Source organism: Salminus brasiliensis, chromosome 17 (assembly GCF_030463535.1).
Source record: "Salminus brasiliensis chromosome 17, fSalBra1.hap2, whole genome shotgun sequence".
NCBI classification, from domain to species: Eukaryota; Metazoa; Chordata; class Actinopteri; order Characiformes; family Bryconidae; genus Salminus; species Salminus brasiliensis.
This window is the reverse complement of record NC_132894.1, coordinates 31,809,622-31,828,656: the sequence shown is the minus strand read 5'-3', so window position 1 is coordinate 31,828,656 and position 19,035 is coordinate 31,809,622. Positions and strand designations below refer to the sequence as shown.

Sequence of the window (19,035 nt, the reverse complement as noted above, 5' to 3'; positions counted from 1 at the left end):
GCCATAAAAATGCCCAGTTAGCTCCTCTGCTGTTTTATGAGATGGACTTTCTTATTCAGATGTTAAGCTCAATAAAGACACACTACCATTGTCGTGTCTCTTTGCCATATTAATAGTCATCACTAGTTGTTGCTATTTTATGTACAGTACCTTTCAAACCGTGCATTAAAACTTTATAAAATTGCCACCAATGCATATTTTGGTACAGTAGTTATCACTTTACAGTAATTGTCATGTTTTCTGCCTCACGATTTATGGACCACCCTGGCATTCTGGAAATTATTATATTTTAAAACCATATTCAGATGTTTGACAGCTTTCTCAGTCGTTTTAGAATCACCTACAGCTTTACTGGGAACTGTGAGGGCAAGCTCTGGCTTGTGTCTTATCAGGCAGTAAATTTGATGTAGATTGGATTTGGAAGTGTGTTTGGAATAATTGTCTTTTAGAAGTATTTTTTCACCTTTAGCTTTTTTATTTATTATTAACACATTTTGACATCTTGTGCATCCAGGATTTGCTGGTGTTTTGTGAAATCCATTCTTCTGATCTAACTGCACTGTAAACCCTATAATCCCAGACATTGTTTTAACCCAAATGAATTATGTTTATTGTAAGTAAAGGTGAATGTTTCATTTCTCAGCTATATTGTGTTAGGTGAATGTTTGGTGGTCCAAATTAGGAAGAAAATGAGTGGAAAATTAGATTTATAAAACTGCAGTATGGTCAAAGCCTTAAGTTTAGGTTTCTTGAACAAATAAAGTTTAAATTGAACATGCTTAAGGCACTAAATATTTTTTAACCTGTCAAAGCCCTGATATATTACTGAAAAAAATAGGCATTTTAACCATCACTCTGAAACTTCAAACATTTTTTAAACAACTTAATAAATTACATTGATTTTGTATATTAAAATTAACTACATAACTTTTCACTCACTAACACTGAAACAGTAACATGCTCTCATAACCTACAACAGCAAGCCAGGCTATAAACCATTTCACAAAATAAGCATCTCTACCTAAGTAGGGCTAGCACTGGAACCACAACCACACATTGACGGTGAGTGTAAATGACTGGAGGACACGCCCAGTATGCAAATAGAGGGTGCCAGGAGCCAATGGGAAAGATCCCATAAGTTTAACTCACAGAGATTGTACTGCACAAACAGATTGATACTGACGAGGTGTATAACAATCCCAGGACCACGTCTGTGCCTGAGACAGTCGTACCTGCATTAAGTGATGGGTAAGAGGGGGTCTGAGACTGAGGGTCTGAGGTCTCAGTAATCATGAACCTACAAAGTGTGCTTATATCGTAGGTGTTTCTTATAAAATGACCAGCTTTCGGCAGCACTGTAGCCCGCAAAAGTGCACAGTCATCAGAAAAAGGCCTGTGCTAGGCTGCTCCGGATGGATGACACAGTAAAGTGAGAGCTTCTGTTGCAGTCACCTCGCCTTTGAGGCATTTAGTCCTCATTTCCTAGAACCTATCTCAAAACGCCTGAGCTCAACCAGCCAATCGGAGCAGCTCTTCCACAGCTGGCCTGAAAACCCAGCCGTCTCCGACGAGAGTAATCGCCCCACACACTGTAATGAGGACAGGAGTCCCTCTGCAGCTTCTGCCCCAGCTTATTTTACTGCGCACACATGCACCCCGACACCAACACATACTGGCACTGGAGGAGGGCTGGAATGGTGTGGTGGATTAGCCACATGGTAATTAATTGCTCACATGTATGAGTAAATGTCAGTTAATGTGTAGAATATAAGCATAAAAAAAGTCATGATATGGCCAAAAGTAAGATATACTAAACCTCCAAGTCACTCAGCATGGATTGCATCTTTGCATTTGCCTGTGAATATCCCTAGATTCCTAATGCATTTCTGTGCAGCCCCCTCCCAAGACCCCGTGTTCCCTTTTTGCTCATTTTGGCAACAACCCTATATTCCCCAGGCCCTGTGTTCCCTTTCTGAAACTAACTAGAAAACAACCACATAAGCTACGACTGCCTTACACACATTATGTTAATGAGTGCACGTCCAATGCTGGTGTACTATTTTTGGCATAGTGTTCAGTTGAGGTAATAGTCTATGTGGTTTTAGACCCAGCTTATGTTCCCATGGTCTCAAGTTTCAGCCCCATGTTGCTTCAATGAAGCTGACAAGACAACCATACACACCATTTGTGTTTTGGGCGTCCGCCTTTAACCCATCCATGCAGTGGATGTAGTGATCCAACTAGTGATCAAGGAGCAGAGCTCAAGGGCCCAACAGTGGCAGCTTGCCGAGTCCGGGTCTCGAACCCACAACCACTACTGTCATCAATAGCCCAGTGCGCTAACCGATAAGCCCTCATGCTCATCATGTTTCCTCAGCATAACAAACAAGAAACCTTTACAAATGTTCTCAGAAATGTCAAAAATGCTCCGTTCAGTAAATAATATCTAAAATTAGGGTTTGAACATGTTGCTTCCACATAGATTTCCTCATGAAAACACTCTGATTTCATGTTTCTACTGATTTCAGACCTCAAGTTTAATCCTGTTTTAAAGTGTTCTTGACAGCATGTACGCTAACCCAACTTCCTAAAACAGGCTATCTTACAAAGTTTGCTTGGCTAGCTAGTAGCTCATGCAGGCTAGCCTAGCCAAGGGCAAGTACCCTTACATTGGTGTGCTAATCTGTGATATTGAGGTTTCATCATGTAAAGAGCTGAGGAAATTAGCTGCAGCCTTGCTAGGAGCATAGCTATGCTAAAGGCTTAGCATTTGTTAGCATTGTGCTACTACACACATAGCTAGCAGACCTAAGTGTTCAGACACTGATTGCTGTGGTAATCTTTTTTGTGTTAGCAACATTAGCCTTACACAAAGCTAAGGTATTGTTAACCTAGCCTTTGCAAGCTAATTAGCAAGCTAATCAAAAAGCATCAAGTACGTTAAACCTTTGTCTTTTCTTTGTACAGATACATGGAAGCCCCAAAAATTGCACCCTAGCCTAAGCGAAAGTGCCCAGGTGGTGCTTGATGTGTTGGTTAAGTGTTAGCAGGGATGCTCTCACTAGCCGTTCATTGACCATCCCAATTCACCCCCAGACAAGGAAGGTTAAAGCCACTCCCCTTCAAATGGGCACCTTATAAAACCCCATTGGAAAGTACATGACGGTGACTAATCAGATTAAAGCATCTGTCTGTAAAATGGACAAATACATGGCTAGCATCGCTAACTAACAACAAAGTAACTAACAATGCAACTTGATTTGAGGAAAGCGTTTAGACATTAAGTGTTGAAGTACTTTGTGAGCATTAGTTACATGAGCCTTACACAAAGCCGATGTATTGTCAGGCTAACCTCAGTAAGCTAATTAGCAAGCTAATCATGCAGCACATGTTAGAAACCAATTTCAAAGCATGAAGTAAATTAAGCATTTGTCTTTTCTTTGTATAGATATATGGAGACCCCAAAAATTGCACCCTAGCCTAAGCGAAAACGCTCAGGTGGTGCTTGATGTGTTGGTTAGGTGTTAGCAGGGATGCTCTCACTAGCCGTTCATTGACCATCCCAATTCACCCCCAGACAAGGAAGGTTGAAGCCACTCCCATTCAAATGGGCGTCTTATAAAACCCCATTGGAAAGTACATGACGGTGACTAATCAGATTAAAGGATCTGTCTGTAAAAATGGACTATTGCATTTCAATATATAAAATAGCATTGCTAATTTTAGTAATAGCAGCAGCCTAAAAGCCAAATTAATCTGAATCTTTTTGTTCTAATTCAAAATTATTTGACATTAACTAACAACTCAACTTGATTTGAGGAAAGGCTTTCAGACATTAATTGAAGTAATTTGTGAGCATCAGTTACATTAGCCTTAACAAAGCTGATGTATAGTTAAGCTAACCACAACAAGCTAATCAAGCAGCACATTTTAAAGCCAGTACATGACGGTGACTAATCAGATTAAAGGATCTGTCTGTAGCATTGCTAACTGTAGTATTAGCAGCAGCTTAAAACCCAAATTCATCTGTATCTTTTTGTTGTAATTTTTAGAACAAAATTATTTAAGATGATCTAAGAACATGTGCTGTGAGGAAAGTGTTCAGGCACTACTTATGAGCTGAGGTTATCTTTTTAGTGTTAGCAACGTTAGCCTTACACAGAGCTAAAACATGATTAGGCTAACCTCAGTGAGCTAATTAGTGAGTGGAAGTGTATGTATCCAGGTGTTTATCTATGCTAAAAGCTTACCATTTGTTAGCATTGTGCTACTACATACATCGGCCTGTAGAAATGGACAAATACATAGCTAGCACAGCTAACTTTAGTAACCCAAACCACATTAGCATTAGACTTTAGAGCTAAAATATGGTCAGACATGGTCATTAGCAAGTCAAAGTGTAGCATAATGTAAACTCTGTTAGGTTAAATTGCATTAAGTTGAAAAAGCGAATAAAATTAAACGATTTTTGTTGCAAATTTGACAAACTGAAACCAAAAAAAAACAAATATTTGGTAAAATGTGCCATAACTTTTGTACATACATATTTTTTACATCTTAATTTCCTTCAACATGTTAAATTAAGCGTATTAACAGTAACTGTGAGATAAAATGACCTGTTTGGGTAGAGCTCAATACCAGCAATACCAGTAGGTAATTTGACCAGGGGTGCCCAGACTTTTGCCTACGACCGTATACACATTTTCACACACTGAGATATTCAGAATTACTGCTGTTATTATTGTGATTTTAAAGTAAAATCATCAGTTTGTAAACCTACATGTAAACCTAATAGCTTAGCACTGTAATGTACAGCCAGAGAGTGTTTTAATAGGGGGGCCGATGTGGAAGCAGCCTATGCTGATCATAAAGGCATTTTTGAGAATATGCACACATGCAAATAATCCAAGGGTATGGATGTTGGTCTTATTTTCAGCACATGCATGGTTATGAGTTATGAGCATGACATCAAAAATGTAGAGCAAGCATAGTGGCCAACTCCTGCTGTTCAGCATCTGTGTGTGTTGCAGATCATTGTAGTTCATGTAGCTGTGTGAAAGGAGAGGCCTGTAGCTCACACAGGCAGGGAAGGCCGGGCTAATGCTGCACACAAGAAAATGGGCACAGCAGCAAGAACTCAGCTGATTAGAGCTGTTAGCTCCTGACCAGAACTTTAGCAAAGTCCTACAACTTTCTGAAGCTTTTTCAACCTTTTACAGAAGCTTAAGACCCCCATGAAAAGACCCCCCATAAAATAAAAGCTGCCATACTGACGTCCGCCACTAGGTGGTGGCAAAACACCAAACACTATAAGCGTCTATTCTTTCTTTGTACAAGTCTGTGAGGTTCCAAAAATTGCACCGTAGCCTAAGCAAAAGCGCTCAGGTGGTGCTTGATGTGTTGGTTAGGTGTTAGCAGGGATGCTCTCACTAGTCGTTCATTGACCATCCCAATCCACCCCCAGACAAGGAAGGTTGAAGCCAGCTCTGTGTAAATGTCCGCCTTATAAAACCCCACCGGAAAGTACATGACGGTGACTAATCAAATAAAGTGCCATGTGTTCACTCATCCTTCGCTCAGCATCTGCTAAAAAAATCAACTATTCCATTTCGCGGACTATTTTTACAATTCCTCAACCTTTACAAAAATAAACAAGGAGAAATAGACGAAGTGTGCACTACCCATGATGCCTTGCTGCACCTAATCTGCATATGAGTGTAGAAACGTCCCCTGACGTTTTTGTTGTAGCTTTTTAAGGCAGATATTAATAAAGTACGTTTTAATGAACATGTATTTTGTAGAAAACTTGATTTTTTTATTTGATTTGTTTTTCATTTATGTATTATTTTTAATCTATGTATCTATTTACTATATCATTTATATATTATTATTATTATATATTAAAGTATATAACCAGTGAATTGATTAATGTAATTATTTACTTGTTTGTTTAATTAATTTGTTTTATTTCTACCTTATTTATATGTTTTGATCCCTGCTTTGTCCAGGTAGCCACCTAAATGTCATATATTTGTAAAAAACATTGCAAGGTTTTTCATTGTACCTTTATTTTATGAAATGCTTTAAAATGTTTTTTTTATATATACTATTATATTATATTATATTATATTATTTATTTATTTTATATTTCATGTATGTATTATCTATATTACTTTATTTGTCATTATTTTTAACTTATTTGTTTATTGATAACTTTTTATTTTGATCCCCTTCTTGTCCAGGTGGCCCTCCTGGGAATGGACATTGTGTCAGCTCTAGTAACCCGGTTACAGAACCACTTTAAAACACAAATTGGCACAGGTAAATGAATTTATAAGGCTTTTTATAAGGACCTTTTCTCATTTTACTCACAAAACTGAATTGAACTGTATTTTATCTATGAACTGAATGGCTGAATACTGTGGTAGTAGATAGTTGTCAGCTAAAGAACCGACCATTCACACCTTCTTTATGTTGATGGCTGATCTGCAGCAGTCTACAATAGTGAATACATGGTGTTTCTCTCTCTCTCTTTGTCTGCAGTCTTGCCTAGTTTAACCGACCGTTTAGGTGATGCCAAAGACCAAGTGCGAGACCAAGCCCAGACACTGCTGCTGAAAATAATGGACCAAGCTGCCAGTCCACAGGTAGCAGTCATGTTCTAGTACTAGTACTCTGACAGGGCACGTTCATCTCACAAACCCGTGACTGAGTTTTATGTTTACAGTACGTATGGGACCGGATGCTGGGGGGCTTCAAACACAAGAACAACAGGACCAGAGAAGCCGTTTGCTTTTGCCTTATTTCCACCTTAAACATGTATGTACTGATCGGTCTCCGGTCCTGTGTTTAATATAAATGTCCTGTGTTGCTTGAAATGTAAGGATATTTTTCTTGTATTTTCAGTTATGGAGCCCAAGGCCTGACTTTAAGTAAGATTGTACCCCATATATGTAATCTGTTAGGAGACCCCACAAGCCAGGTAAGTGTGCATCTCCTCTTTGAGCTCTTGTTTACTTGAAAGAAATGATTATTGTGTTGTCCGGAGCCATCTGGTGGTTGTTAGAAGAACTGCATCTACTGCGTATTTAATTTTAAAGGGGAATCCCACTGTTTTTCCCCCAAAATCTGAGATAATCCTGTGGTTGTAATGTAAACAGTGAGTTTGATGGGAAATGGTTTATTGTAGCGAAACTTGCTGAGTTGGATTTCTTTACAGTGCTGGTGCTGTGAATCAGGGGTTGTGATGACTACAACACAAATATAGCCATTTCATTTCCCATACAAAGTGACCTGTGAAACTACACATGCCGTGTGTTTTTACAAATAATGTTAAGGCCAGTATTGTCCATATTTACTGTTATTTAAAATAGTGGTGAGTATGAAAAACTACTTGTTTGCTTTAAAATGCCTTATGTGTATCACTCCACCTAAACAACAATTGTTTTGGTTCAAGCATTTGGTAACAATATGTAAAACTTTTAGTACATTAAATGAACTGATTATAGTAAATATTATAGTATAATATGTAAAAAAAATTAAATATAAAAATGTTACATTTAGTTTAGTATATAAAAAAATATATATATTTAACATGTTTATCTGTAATCAATGTTTAAGATATATACACACACATATATATATGATAGATAGGTAGATAAAGAATATATAAATATACATATAAATATATATATATATATATATATATATATATGTAGGTAGATAGAGAATATATGTATATTTATATATTCTTTATCTTCTTTAATGTACAATTATTTATATTATATTTAATTATGCAGAAATGTTAAAATATTGGTGGAATTCTCTTTGACAGCCTTACAAAGTCCTACAAACTTGAGGGTAGGAGGTTTTACTGCCAGCAAAGAAACCCCCTCTCCCCAAACACTGCTCAGCAGCAGCTCACTTCATTATTAGCCCAACCCACAGAGACAGTATTTAGTTATTATGGGCCAATCAGCCCTAAGATAACATTACTGACTCATGAGAAGAGTGAGCCATGTGTGAGATCACTGATTGGTTTGATCTTCTCATATTAGGATCTATTGAGGAATGTTATAAATAACTTGATCTGAAAGCACTACACACAAGACTGAGATCAACTAATGATTAAAATTGCCTTCCTTTTTTTGTCTCTGTGACACTGTAGGTTCGAGATGGAGCTATGAACTGCCTTGTGGAGATTTACAGGCATGTCGGGGAGAGGGTTCGAATGGATCTGGGGAAAAAAGGATTGCCACAATCGCGGTACAGCACACATTTAGACCCTCTCATTCAGATTATGCTCATGTGGTCCAGCAGGAGTCGATGCTGGTGCATTAAATGCCTCCCTGCTTCTGAATGTGCTGTCAAAGCTATTTTGCAAGCACCCTCTTTAAGACTGTTAAGTTCCCTTTTTTGCTGTTTTTGCATGTGATTGAGGTTCTCACTTTCACACAGAGAAGCAGAGCGAGGATCACTATGATCACATGTCAGCTGTGTGACTGCGAAGGCTGAAACGGCTCTCCTCTCTGTCTTTTTTCTCCTCAGCTTGAATGTCATTTTTAGCAAATTCGACGAAGTCCAAAGATCTGGGAATATGATCCTGTCGGCAGGTGAGTGAGTGTGGTGTTTATTCAGTCTAATAATAACGCTTAAAGGAATGCTCAGTTTTCTTAATCTAATTTCTTGTGTTATGAAGGACTTTGGCTGGTTTTGTTCAGCTCAGGGTTCAGGGCTATCAGTAGCTGCACCATTGGCCCATGGGTTCTATGATAAGTGTGTTTAGAGTAAACTGACGTTGTCTGTTTCTTTGTAAGTACAGGAAAGCATGTTGAAACGTGTGTCTTTGCTAATCAAGCATTATGATACAGAGGAAGCAGTTATAGAAGATTAGGCTCAAAACTATTCCTTTCACTGGGTTCATCTCCATAGATTCCCATTCAGATGGAAATGAATGGCAAAAGCTGTCGGTGCTCTTACTCAAAACAACGTGATGCATACACACATACACAAACCCTTGTCAGTTAGCAGAGCCCAAGTTAATGAAGGTTTCGGTTTACTTGAGTTTGCAAAAGATCACAGAACTCTCCGGGTTTGAGGTTATGTTGGTCTTTGTGGTGTAGCTTCTTAAGTTTTCCTATAGGGCCAAATGTTTGTGCTTGTACTTTTAGCTGAGTGTGCTCAACTTCTTTAATTTGCTTCTGTTTATTATTCTTTAGTGCTTGAGTCTGTATCTTCTGGCACTGTGCTTAATGCCAGCTGTGGTTTAGAGAGGAATAAAGTCCCCCAGTATTTAGTTGAAGAGCAGTGAAACTATGTCCTTTGGAATGGTTGAGTTTCATCCAACACTGGTGAGGTGAGGGCAGGTGGGATGGTGATCATCCAAACATCCTGACTTCACTAATGCTTTTGTTGCTAAATGTCACTGAATGCAGTAAGATCCTCACAGCAATGCTCTTAAATTTTGTAGATAAACTAATAAATAAACTCTTTTTTTAAATAGTAAAAAAAAAAAAAAAAAAACAATGAATGGGCAGGTGTCCCAATACTTTTGTCCATATAGTGTACTGACTATTTTGTGTATTTTGTCTATTTTACTGTCTGCATTTGCTTAATATTAGTCAGTTAAAATAATAAAAGGGAAAATGAAAAGCAAGGTATTGTTAATGACATCATTTGAGATCTTGAGTTAACTTAAACGTTTCAGTTGAAGTATGAAGACTCTTTTGAGTTTTATGAGTTATTCTAACCTAATGTATTTGAGTTTATGTTTCTACACTGTTGTTTTACAAACTGTTGAAATCCAATGAATGATTAAGTGTGTTGTAGGTCAAACTGCACGTTCCCACCCATTACTCAACTATATTGAGTTAGGGGAACATGTGTTTGTACATTGAACTGGAATCTTTGAAGTTGAGTCAACTCATAATAATTGAGTTTAGTCTGTTGCCGATTGACAGCTTTGCTACACTGTAAACTCTAATGAGTTAGTTTTACTCAAATAATTTGGGGTAATTCATTTCTTTAAATAGATTAAGTTTTTAAAACTCAGTGTTTTCAGTAGTTTGAATGAATAAGTACTTTTAATTTAAGTCCAAGTTATTTTTTACTAATCTACAGTAAAGTCAAAGCCCAGGTGCATTTACTTAACTTAAAACCACACATTTAATGTACTTAAGGTACCAAACACTGTCATAACCACTCCAAGCCATAACTCACCAGCAAAATTTAAGGTTAATTTAATAGTGTCTTTCTATTTTACACGAAATGTTATTTTATTAGCCTTTAACAGTATTATCAGAATATTTTACATTAACACATGCATGAACACTGTAGCATACAGCCCTTACGGCATCATACTTACACAGACAATTGTATAGTCAACCATCATTAAAACAATTGACAGCTTCCTAAGAGGAGGTAAACCTGGACACACAACAACACATTGACGGTGAGTGTCAGTGACTGAAGGACATGCCCAGTATGCAAATAGTTGGAGCCAGGAGCCAATGGGAGAGATGGCTCCTGGAGGCTGTACTGCAGTAATTAACCCCTCAGCTCAGTGTATGTTATTAAACAGCACATCTTACAGGAATCTGTTCGGAAATGATTGAATCCAACATCAGTGCAGTTACTGCTACTACTACTATAACAGTCTTAATGTATTAGGTTCAAACAGCTTGTGGGTTACAGTGTGTATAAGTTATTCTAACCTAATTTTATTAGCAGAGAATATATTTGGACATAAGTATTGGGACACCTGCTTATCCATTGTGTCATCGTCGAAATCAAGGGAGTTAAAAAAAGAGCTTATCCTGCTTTTGTTGAAGTAACTGTCTCTGTTGTCCAGGGAAGAAAGCTTTCTACAGACTTAATATATAATAAGTTCAAACAGTGTGTGGGTTACAGTGTGTATGAGTTATTCTAACCTAATGTATTTGAGTTGCTCTGCTATAGTGTTTAATGTCTGATGTGTAAAGTACATTTAACTTGTTTATATGTCCAACAAAGCTCAACGTCAACGTCAAAACCTTGAAGCTTTTAGGTAAAGTAAAAGTAAACTTATCTGAGCTAACAGTGATGTTTACATAGCTAACATAGATTTTAACATAATGTAAAAAAACAATGGGCCTTATTCACCAACCACTCTTAAGAAGACATTTCATTAAATCTATTTTCGCAGCTTGGAAAAATTTGGATTTGTTTAATTTATAAGGATGAAAGCATCTGTCCTAAGAATAGAGCTGTGAACAATTCTGTGGTTTATTGACTTTTTGTTCTGGCTTTTCCCAGGAATACGTTTTTCCTAAATTCTTATGACGATATTGGTGAACTAGGCCCAAGCCCACCTTTTTTTATCTGGCATTTGTACTCAGTGTTCTGATTCTGGTTCTGATTTACACAGAATGACTTGTGATTTTGGGAATTATAAAGAAAAAGCACAGACTTTGGCGCAGGGAACTGTGCGAGTTTGTGGTCGGCTTTCCGGCTCACGTTCAAATGTATTTCCTGTGTGCAGAGTTAAAGTGGCACTTAGCTGTAAGTGTTGAGTGACCACATTTCTGCCTTTTCCTCTCCTCCTTTCAGTCCACTTCTTTCTTTGCCCATGGCATTTCGTTTTCACAGGTTAAACATAGCTTAAAAGTGTCGTATTGTTCTGAGAGTACCTGTGATATTACTGTAGGGAGAAGTCTGTGTGATTTAGCGCTGAAAGCCATGGCAGATTGGTCCAGTCTTAAGTTTGGAATGGTTGTAAATGGTTGGAACGGCATTGCACCAAAATACACTATATGGACAAAAGTATTGGGACACCTGCTCATCACATTGTGTCATCGTCGAAATCAAGGGTGTTAAAAAAGAGCTTATCCTGCTTTTGTTGAAGTAACTGTCTCTGTTGTCCAGGGAAGAAAGCTTTCTACTAGATTCTGGAGGAGAATTGCTGTGAGGATTTGACTGCATTCAGCGACAAGAGTGTTAATGAGGCCAGTATGTTGGATGATGATCACCACCCCAACTCATGCCAGAAGTATTGGATGAAGCACCAATTATCATTCCAGAGGACCCAGTTCCACTTCTCAATGCTGGGGGAGGTGTTACACCCATCCAGCTCACACCTGGCATTAGGCATGGTGCCAACAGGTTCATGTTTATCTACTCCAGAGAGTCCTATTCTTCTCTACAGGGACTAGACAGGCTGTGTATGTGTGTGCATTCGGACATCTGTATCAGCAATGGGTGCAACCTAAAGTAGCTGAATGCATTCATTTATAGGGGTGTCCACAAACTTTTGGACATGCAGTGTAGGTGTTGGAGTGTATGGATACAATAAATGTCTAAAAGCCCCCAGATGCTTCTTCTGATTAGTGAATTCAGCTACGTTGAAGTGCTAGAGTGCATCCATTGCTGACCAGGCATTTCGGTACACATATAGAATGGGATTCTCTGGAGCAGCAGTACGCGGGCTACAGGGGTTTAAAGCCCCCGCTGTTTGTTGTGGAGCAGTGGAGCTGTGTTCTCTGGCTTGATGCAGGTCCAACCAATACATTTAAATTGGAAGTTGGCGTGGTAGAACTAATCATCCAGCATCAGTACCTGAGCTCATCAATGCTCTTGTGGCCGAAAGCAATCAAATTCTCACAGCAGTGTTCTGACATTTAATGTAAAGCCTTTCCAGCAGACAAGGGGATGCTATTGCAGCAATGAGGGAGGGAAAGGGGGGTCAAACTGCCGACCAATACCCTGGAGTTCAGCGGAAACGTTGAAGGCGCAGCCTTTTGCACCTTGCATACTACAGACATGTGTTTTCTCAGCTCTGTTCTCACGCAAGGTGAAGTGCCACAGTCAGGAGAGTTACACCAGACAGCTGCACTGAGCTTTGTGTGATTAGTAATGCCTCTGTCAATCACAAAAAGGGTATTTCTTATTATATAAAGGTTTTTTCTTTCTGATCTAACCCAACCTGTACATATTCTCCCCCATATCACACGTAATACTCCCGACACTGGGAAGGTGAAGACTGACACACGCCTCCTCTGACACATGTGCAGCCAGCCAGCACCTCTTTTTCCAAACTGCCGCCGATGCGACGCCACCGAGCAACCAGTGCACCCGGCTCGGATACAGCCAGCAGACACCAGTGCCGGCCAGTATAGCACTGGAGTGAAATGGGGAGAAAGTGCCCTCTACTCACCCTACAGAGAGCAAAGCCAAGGTTTGGGGTCTGATGGCTAGCAGCATGACCAGGATTCAAACCAGCGATCCTCTGGTCATAATATAATAATAATAGTAATAATAATAATAATCAGTCCTATTGGCTCCTCCACTGTCTATATGCATATAGATCTGTAATTAAAGTAGGTTCATTTTAGAAGTTTTTTTTTTTAATATTTTATTGGGGGAGTGGGAGATGAGATGCGGTGGTGATCATCCAACATCCTGACCTCACTTATGCACTTGTCACTGAATGCAGTCAAATCCTCACAGACATGTTCCTCCAAAGTCTAGTAGAACGCCTTTCACCATTGACAGTAGAGACAGTGACTCCAACAAAAGCAGGATCAACTCTTTGATTTCGAAAGAAGCAATTGATCAGCAGGTGTCCCAATACTTTTGTCCAAAATGCCAGTTGTGTGCAACCACTGTCCACGATTAAATTAAGTTAAAGTAAAGGATATTTTTGGGAGTATCTTCCTCTCTGTGCAGCTGCCCCATCAGCTTATTTGCCTTACTTGCTGCACCAGGCTTTGTGCTGAGTAAAGAGCTGCAGGAGCGAAGGCTAGACATTTAAACCACTTTCCTCTGTTTGTAAATGTAAATGGCTCTAAATTATAAGGAAGTTCAAAGTGGGCAGCGTGAGCCTCTCTGCATGGTGTTTTCTTTGAGGAAGTGTCACACAGCTTCATCTGTCCAGATGTTAGACTCTGAATTTGGGGTGGTACTGGGGTTTTAGTGGCATTTGTGTTGAGTTCAGTTGTACGCTGGCTGAAGTTTTACTTGCGTGAGACATTAGGCAACACTGTATACAGTATAGGAGGACAGGGACGAGGACGAGGAGGAGGAGGAGGAGGAGGAGAAAGCTGTGCAGTGTTGTTTTACTGCCCTGACAAAAGAGCCCCTATCATGTTTACACGTGTGCACTGAACGATCCGTAGAGTCATTTGAAAAGACTTGCTGAGGTTCGTTTTCTTCTGCATTCCTGAGGACTAACCTTTCATTCAGTGAGGCACGATGCAAAGCGGCCAATCATAGCAGAGATCATTAACATGTCTGTCTTTTAATTTTTTCAAAGTTGTTCTTTGATGTATAAATAGAGAGTATGTGATTTTGGTTGAGGTGGGAATTGCCTAGATGCAGTTTTACAAGCCTATTTACCACCCTGTTATTTTTCCTGAGCTGTGCTTTGACTGGCTGGGAGCCGCAGTGGCTCATATAGAAGCAACATAACATGGCATAGCTTTGTTTTTAGCAGCGTCACAAGATCAATGTAATTATTAATTTGTAATTATTCCAGTAAGTCTTACTGGATAGTGCTGTCCTCTCAGTCCAGTGAAAGATGAAGAGATGGTAAACTTAGCTTAGTTTAGCTTTTGGCCAGTGGTTGTTTTCCCTGGCCACGCTTCCAGGTAGTGCTTCGCCAAGCTAGGGTTAGCTTTTAGCCTAACACCCGCTTGTTTTCCCAGGTTTAGCCTTCCGGGGCCTGGTTCGCTTAGCAAGTATTAGCATTAGCAATGCCATATTCTCCCAAGGTGGCCGCTGTGTTTAACCTGGGTGTGTGTAAATGTTCGGCAGGTTTCCAGTTGTGATTCTGCTGGATTTTAATAATAATAATAATAATAATAATAATTCCTCCCATTGGCTCCGCAACCATCTATAGGCATAGTGGGCGTGTCCTCCAGTCAATAATACTCAACGTCAGTGTGTTGCTGTGTGCTCAGGGCTACCTTCTCTTTATACAGTATACTTCTATAGTTTATATAATGGTGGACAGTCTGGCCTGGTCCTGTATTAGCATTAGCAACACCATATTCTCCCTTTACGTGCACCTTTAGGTGTCTGCTGCGTTTAACCGCGTCACAGCTTTAGCGCTCTAAAGGTTTTCGCTAGTGTTCTGGCATGTAAATGTTGGCCAGGTTTCCAGTTGTGGTTCTGCTGGATTATTATTTTTTTGAATGAAGAGATAACAGTGTTGCTCATGCTGGGCTCACGTGGGTGGAACATGGCCTAATTGGGAGCCAGGAGTCCCTGGGCTCTGAGTGGGTTTGTATACGTGTTGTTACTGGAACCCACTTGGGCTTCCCAAATGGGCCCCATCGTTAATCCCACCTTAATCTCACATGGGTCCCATCTAGGCCCCATTGGCAGTGTACAACCCAGAAGGGTGCCCATGCTTAACCCTTTATGCTTCCACCTCTGACCCTGGTGGGTATCCATATTTGGGACAAAATCTTCTAGCTCCTAGTTAGGCTTTCAAACCGGGCCCCACATGGACATGTTAGCTGGGTCATGACTGCTTACGGTACCTTAAAAAAAGAAATGCCATGAAAATGTTGGATACGGGCCCTTTAAAGGTTAGCAGCGCACAAAAGGCTAAGTGTGAGCCGGCTGCACGCTTGCTTGTTTACGGACTTCCCTGGAATACCAATCATTCTCATAAGTGGAGAAGACTTCTCTGTGGTGTGGTTGGCCAAGTAGAGGGATTACGGGCGAGAGACAGATAGTAATAGAGAGAGAAAAAAAGGAGAGGGAGAGTAGGAGAGTGAGGGAATGAAACTGAGGTGAAAATCGGTGAGTAGGCTAGAGGGAGCTGCTGCAGCCTTTTTTTGGAGAGCGGCAGCACTTTGTGTACACAGTCACAAGATCAAAGAGAGAGGGGAGGAGAGAAAGAGAGAGAGAGATGAAGGAGCTATGCAGAGTGAAGGAGCGACGCTTCTAGTTTATGCACACACACACACACACACATACTGAGTGAACTGCACTTCAGCACGCTGGATATGACAACAGGGGAAGGTAAGACTGTGCAGTTGCTAGCAGAATGGTTAGGTAGGTGATTGAGATTCTGAGTGTGTAACTCATTTGGGGGTGTGTGTGTTTGTGAATGCACTGTTTCTATTAAGCCTCATTCTGGTGTTAAAGACTGTGCTGTTTAGGGATGGAAGAATCCGCCCCAGGATTTTGCTCCAACTGCCTGGGCAGCTCTGCTGCAGCTCAGCAAGAATCCGCCCCAGGATTTTGCTCCAACTGCCTGGGCAGCTCTGCTGCAGCTCAGCTGCAGCAGAGCTGCCCAGGCAGTTGGAGCAAAATCCTGGGGCGGATTCTTCCATTCCTACTATCTGGACCTGCGTTATCCATCACTAGTGCAGTTTTTCTTGTTTTCCTGTTTGATAACTGACCTCATTTCCATATAGAATGAAGCAGAGGCACTTTTCTTGCCGCTCTCGCGCCCATCACTTTATCACGCGACAGCTTCTCTCACTGGATGCCCCCCCCCCTCCCGCTGTAATTGCGCCTGTCACTGCTGTCACAGTTTACATATCATTTGCACAGTTAATCTAGGCAGTGCTGGCTGGGCGCTCTTGCACTTCTCTCACAAACACACATTCTCACACTGTCGCGTCCTGCGCAGTTAATTCGCTGCCTTTGTGCTTTGTTTGGGGCTGCTCTGCATTTCTTGCATTGTTATTTACTGTCCTGATGGACTGCTGCATGTTTTTGCGGGTTATGCCACCTGCATGGTCACCTATACATACATGATATGTCTAAATGTTTGTGGACACCCCTTCTTCAAGTTGCTGCTCCTATTGCTGACACAGACAGGTGTGCAAAACCCTGTGGAGAAGCAGGGACCACTCTCTGGAGCAGGTAAACATGAACCTATTGACACCATGCCAGTAGTAATGGGGGTATAAAGCCCCCCCCCATTGAGCTGTGGAGCAGTGGAACCGTGGGAACCGTGGGAATGATGGATGGTGCTCCATCTAATGCTTTTGAGATGAGTTGGGCAGTTGGGGATGAGGTGGGGTGGAGTGGTGATCATTGTCAAACATCCTGACCTCACTAACGCTCGTGTTGCTGAATGCAATCAAATCCTCACAGCAATGCTCTTCAGAATCTAGTGTAAAGCCGCCTTCCCTGGACTCCAACTAAAGCAGGATGAGCTCTTTCTTAATACCCTACATTAAAATGAGCAGGTGTCCCAGTAGCTTTGTCCATGTAGAGTAAATGCATACAGTCAGGGTCATAAGTATTTGGACAGGGACACACTTTTTTTGGGTTTTCAGTGCAGACTTTAATAAAGAGTTTAACAAAAATATTGCTTTAAATGCTTACCCTCCATTTTCACAGGCTCAAAAAAAGTAATTGGACACCCATAATTAGAAATATAAGGAGTTGGTTTAACAACTGTATTCAAATCATTTGTAGCTAATCGCTGCCTGAAGTCTAGAACCCAAGATGCTTTACCAGGGCCTTTACTGCAGCTGCCTTCAGTTGCTGCTTGTTTGTGGGTCGTCCTGCCTCCAATTGTGTCCGAAGTCTGGCTCTGCTATTTATTGACATTCAATTTCTTCACCTTAAAGGCGCTGTGTCTTATTCTGGAGAGCAACTGTACTACTGTACAACAAACTCAGCACTCCCCTTAGTGCTCCTTCATGCAGATTTGTGTGCAACTTAAAGCAGCTGAATGCATTCATGGTGTCCACAAACTTTTGGACATATCGTTTCTGTGAGATTCTCATAGTCAATGTGCTGGGCTTTGACAAGGCCCGAATCTTTAAGCCACCTCTAAAACGGCAAGGCAGGTGAGGTGCACCTGGTCAACAGTGATGAGGCAGAGGATGGTCAAACCACCAACCGGCGAATAGGTGACCTCTCTGGATTCAGTGTGTGAATCCCTAAATAAGGGCTCATCAGTTTTTGCTAATGAGGGCTTTATAGGGGAGATGCAGCCGGTTGTGTTGATGTTTGAGTGGTGGTTCAGCTTAACGTTCTGAACAAGCCGGATCCTCCTTCACACCGCCTTCTCACATTTCTAGAGAGGGATTAGTATTAAGTATTCATGGCGATGACCTTAATTTTTCAAAGCGTGCAGATCTGTGCAACATGAGCTACGCTGTGGGAAAACGATGTTATTTAGCATTAGCATTATTGGCATCATTATGATGGGAATGAAGTACAAATACTGATGTTCTGTGTGTGAGTTGAGGATAAAGGACGTTCAGAGGTATCTCCAGAAACTTTAAAATGTGGTGGGAAATAGAAGGTGTGTGAACAGCAGTGGAGAACGTGCTGGAAGCAGCTCATTTAGATCATTTCTAGAAAAGAAAATATGACGAGCTGCTGTGGGCAGGTCTTGTGGGGTTTTTCAGGTATGCGGTGGTCAGTAACTACCAAAAGTGCACCAAGGAAGGACACCTGGTGAACCGGCGACAGGGTCTTGGATGTCCAAGGCTCATAGACTTGGTCCGTGGCTCATAGACGAGGCCCCTCCTCCCAGCTTACTAGACGTAAAGGATGTGCTGCTTACGTCTTGCTGACAGATACCGCAGGACACCTTCAGAGGTCTTGTAGAGTCCATTCGTCGGCAGGTCAAAGATATTGTGGTGGCATGAGGAGGACCTACTCAGTATTAGGCAGTTGGTTTTAATGCTCTGCCTGAGCTGTGCAAATGTTATATGTTATATATTTTTCTATTAATATATATAGACTATGTAGACAAAAGTATTGGGACACCTGCTCTGTCATTGTTTCTTCTAAAATCAAGAGTATTAAAAAAAGAGTGTATCCTGCTGTCACTACTGTCCAGGGAAGAAGGCTTTCTACTAGATTTTGGAGGTGCATTGCCGTGAGGATTTGATTGCATTTTATTTATATATATATGTGTGTGTGTGTGTGTGTGTGGATTTGTCAGTGTGTAACTGGCCTGCCATTAGAGGAAGTGGTTAGATAAACATTGACATGAAGCTGATGTATTGCAGCGAATATAAGTGCATACTGCCTGGATAAACAGCTTTTGTACAGCGATCAGAATGAGGTTAGCTG

General features: G+C 40.7%; 1 protein-coding gene and 3 non-coding genes across 4 annotated transcripts in view; 1 reads left to right on the top strand and 3 right to left on the bottom strand.

Moving 5' to 3' along the window:
• LOC140537697 (CLIP-associating protein 1) overlaps window positions 1–19,035 on the top strand; it is an 84,788-nt gene that overhangs the window by 13,701 nt on the left and 52,052 nt on the right. Inside the window, exons 3-8 of the mRNA XM_072659877.1 lie at window positions 6,243–6,321; window positions 6,544–6,647; window positions 6,728–6,819; window positions 6,907–6,982; window positions 8,168–8,265; window positions 8,548–8,612. Of these exons, the coding sequence (XP_072515978.1) occupies window positions 6,243–6,321; window positions 6,544–6,647; window positions 6,728–6,819; window positions 6,907–6,982; window positions 8,168–8,265; window positions 8,548–8,612 (514 nt within the window). The remainder of the gene's footprint in view (window positions 1–6,242; window positions 6,322–6,543; window positions 6,648–6,727; window positions 6,820–6,906; window positions 6,983–8,167; window positions 8,266–8,547; window positions 8,613–19,035) is intronic.
• On the bottom strand, window positions 2,977–3,107 carry LOC140538636 (U4atac minor spliceosomal RNA). Its single transcript, XR_011977797.1, has one exon. It is a non-coding gene; the product is annotated as a U4atac minor spliceosomal RNA (small nuclear RNA).
• Window positions 3,458–3,588, bottom strand: LOC140538635 (U4atac minor spliceosomal RNA). Its single transcript, XR_011977796.1, has one exon. It is a non-coding gene; the product is annotated as a U4atac minor spliceosomal RNA (small nuclear RNA).
• LOC140538634 (U4atac minor spliceosomal RNA) lies at window positions 5,345–5,475 on the bottom strand. Its single transcript, XR_011977795.1, has one exon. It is a non-coding gene; the product is annotated as a U4atac minor spliceosomal RNA (small nuclear RNA).